Source organism: Eriocheir sinensis, chromosome 1, assembly GCF_024679095.1.
Source record: "Eriocheir sinensis breed Jianghai 21 chromosome 1, ASM2467909v1, whole genome shotgun sequence".
Taxonomy (NCBI): Eukaryota; Metazoa; Arthropoda; class Malacostraca; order Decapoda; family Varunidae; genus Eriocheir; species Eriocheir sinensis.
The window spans coordinates 1,913,761-1,922,018 of NC_066509.1; the positions used below are offsets into that span (position 1 = coordinate 1,913,761).

General features: G+C 47.4%; 1 protein-coding gene across 2 annotated transcripts in view; it reads left to right on the forward strand.

The window, feature by feature from the left end:
• LOC127003660 (long-chain-fatty-acid--CoA ligase 1-like) overlaps positions 1 to 8,258 on the forward strand; it is a 69,815-nt gene that overhangs the window by 5,636 nt on the left and 55,921 nt on the right. Inside the window, exon 1 of one of the 2 annotated variants that reach the window (XM_050870596.1) lies at positions 6,404 to 6,647. The exons of the other annotated variant lie outside the window; for it this stretch is intronic. Coding sequence (XP_050726553.1) covers positions 6,419 to 6,647 — 229 coding nt within the window. The 5' untranslated portion in view covers positions 6,404 to 6,418. Of the gene's footprint in view, positions 1 to 6,403; positions 6,648 to 8,258 lie in introns of those variants that run through there. 2 annotated transcript variants of the gene reach the window in all.

Genomic DNA, 8,258 nt, shown 5'->3' on the forward strand with positions numbered 1-8,258 from the left:
TCATACTGTCATAATTGCATCCTCTTCCTCTTCCTTCGCACGCCCCTTGCAATATCAGGATCTTTATTTTTACTTCCGTCTTGCGTTGTATCACCCTCTCATTCCCGTCATCCCTTGCCAGTGTCGAGGGTCGTTGGGAGGCATGAGGTTGGCTTTGGGATAAATGTAAATGTATATATGATGATAATGTACAAATGCGCGCTCCATCCATACCGGTTTGGCTAGACACGTGTGCAGAGGAGGCAGGGAAAGGAGGGGAAGAGAAGGAGGGGGCGTGGTGCTCGTAGCTCTTGCGAAACAGAGCCTGACGGGGTGGATGCAGCGGGGGAAGGAGGATTTCTTCAATGTTATCTAACCAAAGCATTAGAGGAACTTTATTTTTGTGTGTGCGTTCCTATGTCAGGCTAGAAAAATACGTAACATAACTTATTTTGCAATTTGTGGATGCAGCGGGGACGGAGGAATTAAGTAACGTCAATGATATCTATCTAAAGCATCAGATAACCTTTTTTTTTGTACCAGACAGGAAAAAAAAACGTAATATAACTCCCTTTGCAATTTATTCGTAACGACTGCCTGTCTAGATTGTGACGGTAATCAGTCCAAATTAATGCCACTCTCGTCTTATTACTATACCGCCGCGGGATGGGTGTGTCAAGTTTCGGCTGGTGTGGGGGGGACGGGAGTGAGGGCTCTAGGGGTCGGTATTCTCAAACGCTTTTGCCTCTCAGTCTCACGTTAACTATTTCCAAAGATCGTTAAGGAGGTTAATCAGGAAAGCATGAGCGTTCTTTCTCGGCCATGTTACGGAAAGTTCATCAAACTACCACCATGATCATAAAACTACCAATGGAAGTGTCCACAACTCCTGCGAAAGCCTGGTCAGATGTGTGTGTACTTGGACGCCGAAATGGTTTTGAGAATTCGGACAAGATTCTGGGTCTTTCTTTGGTTGTCTCGGCTTTTGCATGAATCCCATCGCACCAGTCAGTGACCTCAGCTGCGTCGGGACGAAAACCCACCAAACGGGCTTTTTTTTTTGCCGTCGCTCCGGTGTGTAGCCTCCTTCAACCATGTAGCGTCCCTCGCAACGCCTCTTCTCAGTCAGGTCATTTCCCAGACGGAGCTCCGCGCGTGGGTGTGGGCGGACGATCTGGCGGGTCGGGGAATAGAGGAGATTTATTGTCTTTCTGTGGTTCGTTACGCTTGTGAGGAGAATTGTGGCAGTGATCTCTTACGCTTATTATTTGTTGGTTGAAGATTAAGAAGTAAGAAGAACAATAAGGGAGCAGGAGATAGAGAAAAGACAAGAGGAGATTCATATTCTGTTCCTGTGGTTTTAACGTTTGTGAGGAAAATTGTGGCTGTGTTGTCATACGTTTACTGATAAGTGCTGGTTCAAGACGAAGTAGGAGAGATGCAAGGGAGCAAAAGGCACAGCAAAGACGAAGAGGAGGTTTACATTCTCTTCCAAGTGTTTCGTAACGTTTGTGAGGGAGTTCGTAGTGGTGTTGTCATACGATATTGCTTCAAGTTCCTGTTGGCTCAAGACTGAGAAGGAGACCAGTGAAGGAACAGAAGACGGAAAAGAACCATCTAGTGTGTCTGTCCCCGGCCTGCTCGTGTACGTAGATGCCTCGACAAATGTTGCCATGAGGGTGAACAAGAGAGAAACAATGAATCAGAAACAGTGTAGGAGGAGGCATCAAAGACAAGCCAGAAAACAGTCGCTGCCACTCGTCGTCTCATGCATACTTGGCTAGTTCTCAGGAGTGTGTATCAATAAATTGGGTCTCAAGGCTAAGCGCTTGCGGTGTGAGTCAGGAAAATTATGTAAAGGACAATGCGGTGGCTATTCTCGAACGCATCCGCCTAGCTCATCAGCAGTTTCCAAAGGTCGAAAAGGAGGGAAATCAGGTTGTAATGTGTGTGCTTGTAGGCTCACAATAAAGAAGAAGGCTCAAACTACCACTTGGGTTAGAAAACTACCAAGGGAAAGCCCCATAACTCCTACGAAAGATTTGTCAAATGTGTGTGTGTGTGTGTGTGTGTGTGTGTGTGTGTGTGTGTGTGTGTGTGTGTGTGTGTGTGTGTGTGTGTGTGTGTGTGCTTGGGCGCCGAAATGTCTGGTTAAGAATATGACCTCACATCTCCCCTCCCTCTCCTGTCAGCATATCTCTCGTTTCCCTGGCTAGCTCTATCTCTTTCCTCTCTTGCAAGCTCAATATCTCATTTCTCCCTTGCAAACTATATCTCTCATTAACCCTTGCAAGCTCTGTCTCATTTCTCCCTTGCAACTTCTCGTTTCTCCCAAGCAAGCTCTCTATCACATCTCTCTTGTAAGTTCTGTCTCTCATCTCCCTTGCAAGTTTTCTCATTCGTGTATCAATAACTATGGATGCGAAGCTACTTAACAACAATGCAAAGACCCAGCACACCAGTCCTCCTCCCTCCATGTCCTGTGTGTTGCCTCGGTAGTGAACGGCTTTAGCGGGTACTCGTGGATGCTTCCCTTTGCTCTCAAGTAGCCTCGTTGGAAGCTAAGACCGATTACGTGACGAAGGTAAACACGTGTACAGAAACGTGTCCTTGGCTCTTGGCTGGCTCCACGCCCTGCAGTGGTTGCTAATGTGGTCGACAGCGGGGAGGAGGAGGGGGAGGAGGAGAAGCCGGCAGGGAGAGGAAGAGGAGTCGATCAGGGGAAGGATAGGGAGATGGAACCGGCAAGAAGGAGATGCTGTGTAAGGTCAGGGTTAGTCCATGGCCACGGTCCCGCAGTGAAGGACCTCAGCGAAGGATATCAACCCACCGTGGCGATAGGAATGGTGGTGGTAGCAGTTATAGCGGCAGGAGGAGTAGGAGTTTTAGTAGAGGTATAGTAGCGGTAATGGTAACAACAATAGCCAAGATTATGTCGCTGTGTCGCTATGTGTGTGCAAGGATACAGAAAGCACAATATAGGCTGCTGAAAATACTTGAGTCTCCCAGAAAAGTAGTCCCTGAAATCACCAACGGCTGCACTTGTCGGAGAGTTAAGGAGGGGAAGGGAGCGAGCGATAGAGATGAGGTGGATGTCTTGCAGGACGAGGAAACGGAGGTGAAGGATAACCAAGCGAAACCATATACACTGAAAAGTTAATCTCCGTCAGTCAACCTCTCTTGCTGATCATGCCAGGTATCTCGACTTACACCACCTCACTCCACTTCTATTCCTCGGGCTTAGTTTAGTGGGTTGAGTTTAGATAAGTTTTCCTTGCCTCGTCACTTCATTCCTGCACACTCTTCTGGTTAAGTTTAGTGGGTTGAGTTTAGATAAGTTTTCCTTGCCTCGTCACTTCATTCCTGCACTCTGTTTCTTCTGGTTTAGTTTAGTGGGTTGAGTTTAGATAAGTTTTCCTTGCCTCGTCACCTCATTCCTGCACACTCTTCTGGTTAAGTTTAGATAAGTTTTCCTTCGCCTCGTCACTTCATTCCTGCACTCTATTTCTTCTGGTTAAGTTTAGTGGGATAAGTTTAGATAAGTTTTCCTTCGCCTCGTCACTTCATTCCTGCACTCTCTTTCCTCTGGTTAAGTTTAGTGGGTTAAGCTTAGATAAGTTTTCCTTCGCCTCATCACTTCCTCACTCCCATTCTTCTGGTTTAGTTCAGTTTTAGATTAGGTTCGTTTTCCTTCGCGTCTGTCTGTCCCCTTTAGAACCGCACGGTGAGGACATCAGCAAACTTTAGGTCTTAACAACTTTTAGGTATTGGCAACTGTTTTACTGTCTTACGTAATAGAGGAGGAGGAGGAGGAGAGGGTGGTGATTTATGATAAGGAGGACCAAGACAGAGAAAACCTGCAACAAAGGCCTATATATATAACGTCAGAGAGAGAGAGAGAGAGAGAGAGAGAGAGAGAGAGAGAGAGAGAGAGAGAGAAACGACTAATGAGAGATAGAAAAAAAGTAAAAGAGATACAGAAAGATAATAGAAAAATGAGAAATAGAGAGAGGGGAAGAAAGAGAAAAAAAGTTAAAATCGAGAGAGAGAGAGAGAGAGAGAGAGAGAGAGAGAGAGAGAGAGAGAGAGAGAGAGAGAGAGAGAGAGAGAGAGAGAGAGAGAGAACCTAACCACGAGAAAAGTTGCAATCGGTTAGGCTCAGGTGACTGCCTCTGTCTACCCACCTGTCCAGGGCTATCGGGCAGGTGAGGAGGGATGACGAGGCAAGCTTAAAAGTGAAGTTGGGGGCATACACAATAGCTACGCGTGGCCTCGGTGCTCATCTCCGTCACACTAGCAAGGTGGATCATTAGTAATACGTCTGCCAGTCACTCGTTCACTCTTAGGTACCTCGTGTTGGTTGGATTCGTATTTTTTTTTTATTCTTTTTTATTTATTTATTTTTTACAGGAAAGGGAGGAGCTCAAGGGCATAAAAAAAGTGTAAAGAGAAATAAAAGCCCGCTAAACGCTGCTCCTAATAAAGATAAAAGTAAGGAATGGCCAAAAGAGAGGTCAATTTCGGGTGCATGGAGAGGTGACTTGCTCCTCCACCCAACATACTTTGACCTATCCCTTTGTCCTTCACCTTGAGAGAGAGAGAGAGAGAGAGAGAGAGAGAGGAGGGATGAAGGAGAGGGAGGGAGGGTAATGGATAGATAATTGGTTTGCACTGAAGGAGGGAGGGAGAGAGGGAGGGAGGGATGGAGGTAAACTAGCCTGAGGGGTTAGATAGAATAGAGGACGGGTTGAGTATTGGTGCGCTCTCTCTCTCTCTCTCTCTCTCTCAGAAGTCATTGAGAGAGAGAGAGAGAGAGAGAGAGAGAGAGAGAGAGAGAGAGGAATGCATAGTCCATTAACCAATCTCTTTATCTCTATATGTCTCTATTTATATATATCTACCTGCGTGTGTGTGTGTGTGTGTGTGTGTGTGTGTGTGTGTGTGTGTGTGTGTGTAATGAATAATGATGTGTGGTGCGTTGGGATTAAGGAAGAGGAGGAGGAAGAAGAGGAGGAGGAGGAGGAGGAGGAGGAGGAGGACGACTTTTTACTACCGAGGCTAATGATGAGGAGGCGTGACTCCGCTCCTGATGACTCCTAAGGCGACTCACTTGTTTACCTCCGACCCGAACTTAATCCCCTTAGTCAGTTTTGCATCCACCGGGCGTATGGTTAAGCCTAATTAGTAACCTCCTTTATTTGAGAGAGAGAGAGAGAGAGAGAGAGAGAGAGAGAGAGAGAGAGAGAGAGAGAGGTTTGCTTGAGTCTACTTTAATCGCTTTGTGAAAGTTCCCGTCGAGGCATTTGATACGAGTTTTTTTGTTTTATTATGTTTTTTCCTTGCTGTTGGTGTAGGGTAATTTGTTAGAAAGTTTGAGCAGGAGCAAGACGGAGCGTGGGCGTGTTTTTGTCGTGTGTGAGTGTGTGTGTAGAAAGTTGGTGTGACGGGCGCCTTGACAAACTCTCCAAACACTGTCATTCACATACGTGCGGGAAGACTTGAGTGGGTGGGCGGGGAGAGGCTGGGAGGGCGGGGTGTGTGTGAGTGGGGGTGTGAGGGCGGGAGAGGGCTGGAGGGGGGGTGGAGGGTAGATGAAAGGGCGTGATGTGAGGGCAGGGAGAGATGAAAGGGCGAGGAGAGGCTGGAAAGTTCGGGTGTGAGGGCGGGGAGAGGGTGGAAGAGCGGGGTTTGAGGATGGAGAGGCTGTAAGAACTTGGTGCGTGAGAGCAAGGCCATCTAGAGGCATGGCCTTGGTGAGAGGGGAGAGGCTGGAAGGGTGGGGAAGTGTGTGGGGGGGAGAGGACCTTCGGCTTCACCTTCGGACTCAAATGTGGCGTGTGAGTCCTACATCATCGTTCAAGGTCCCGGAGGCAGTATTGGACCTAAGTTATGACCTTTGGCTGGCCGTAGGCGAGGCGTAAGAATGCCGAGGATAACACGAAGGGATAGGAGCCGAGCATCGTGGATTAAGGAACAAACAAAAGCCGATCGAATCCAAATCTGTGACCTCGAGGAACACATTTGGCTGGCCGTGGAAAAGGGCCGTAGACAGGGTGCAGGATGCTGAGGATAACACGAAAGGATAGGAGCCGAGCGTCGTGGCTTAGGGAAGAGACAAAAGTTGGAGATGTTCCGAAAACGATTAAGTGTAAGAAATGGACTCGTAGACAGCTCAAGGGCACAAAAAAAGTAAACAATAATAAAAAAAAGCCCGCTACTCGCTGCTCACAAAAAGAATCTAAAGAGGTGGCCGAAAGAGAGGGAACAGAACGAAGCACACTAATATCAGACATACATCAAAGGAAACTGTTGAGGAAAGCGATCGTCCTCGAGTAGATTGATAACAACGAGTGATGACCTGAGCGTTGAGGTGAAAAAAAAGAAGCAATTTGACCTCAACTTTGTGTCCGCAGGCATACACGAACCTAACTATTGAGTGATGAATAACCTCGTGGATACAGCGTCGTGGGGCGTGGGCGGGGTGGGGGAGGCGGCGGAGAGGGTGCTTCAGGGCGCAGGGCATGGCATGGAAAGCGGAGCAGGTGCCTTGCGTTCCGCCGCCGAGGGAGCAGCAGGCGCGGTGACCTCAGCCGGCGCCCCCCTAAGACAAGCCGCTGGGGCCCTCAACAACCTGTCCGTACCATTGACTCCAACACCGAAGCCAAAAAGTAAGACCCGGTGGTTGTGGGGGGAGCTGAATCGGGTGTCTTAGGGTAGGGATGAATGTTCGTCTGTCGTCTAGTCCTATCCTAAGCATCCTATCAGTGTGTATCATGATAAGTCCTGTGTCTCTTGTGTAGGCCAGGAGCATGTGAGGTCGAAGGTGGAGATACGTTGAGTGGGTATCGGATGACCCTTCCCCGCGGCGCGATAGAGCGTGTGGCGGGGTGGGGTTTGGTTGGCTGGTCGGGATAGTGTGTCAACAGCTTCTGAGGCTTGATATCAGAGGAAACACGGTGCTGGATGCTTGCCTAACACACACACACACACACACACACACACATGTTTAGGAAGACTAGGCACGATCTTGACTCACAAATACAAAGTTACTAAATCGTAAGAAGTAGGTACACACACACACACACACACACACACACACACACACACACACACACACACACACACACACACACACACACACACACACACACACACATGTTTAGGAAGACTAGGCACGATCTTGACTCACAAATACAAAGTTACTAAATCGTAAGAAGTAGGTACACACACACACACACACACACACACACACACACACACACACACACACACACACACACACACACACACACACACACACACACACACACACACACACACACACACACACACACACACACACACACATTGTTGTTCAAATAGGAAAACTCTCTTGAAGTAAAAATAAAAACTTACAAAACCAGAATCCATTAGTTACGCTTCGGGGTATTTTTCTTTTTCTTTTTTTCTTTTTATCCTTTGAACGGAAGAGCCGCGTCATGCCGAGTGTGTTCCTTCATGTCTCTCGTTGTCATGGTGGCGTGTGTTCGTGTGTGTGTGTGTGTGTGTGTGTGTGATGGTGATGGTGGTGGTGGTGTTTCGCTACATAGTAACATATTTTCCTCTCTCTCTCTCTCTCTCTCTCTCTCTCTCTCTCTCTCTCTCTCTCTCTCTCTCTCTCTCTCTCTCTCTCTCTCTCTCTCTCTCTCTCTCTCTCTTCCTCCTCCTCCTCCTCTTCCTCCTCCTTTCCATCTCTTCGCCCTTTTCTCTCAGTCTTTCTCTCCCATTTGCCTCTCTTTTTTATCCACTGTGCATCTCTCCTTTTCCTCCTTTCCTTCCTTCCTTCCTTTCCTCCATTCATCCTGTGCCAACCTCTCTCTCTCTCTCTCTCTCTCTCTCTCTCTCTCTCTCTCTCTCTCTCTCTCTCTCTCTCTCTCTCTCTCTCTCTCTCTCTCTCTCTCTCTCTCTCTCTCTCTCTCTCTCTCTCTCTCTCTCTCTCTCTCTCTCTCCACCACCCCCCTCAGCCATGCAACACAAGGGCTTCACCTCCTGTTATGGGTTTTGCTCCTGACGTAACACACACACACACACACACGCACACACACACACACACACACACACCAGCCGGCAAGATAGTTTTGTTTCCTCTTTTTTTTTATTATTTGCGTTTATTTTTTATTCATTTTTATTTGTGAGTGTTTTTATTAGATTTATTTAATTTAATTTATTTTATTCGCATTTTTTATATATATATATTTTTCATGCCTGTTTTCTCTGTTTTTTTTGTGCTTTTATTCAGT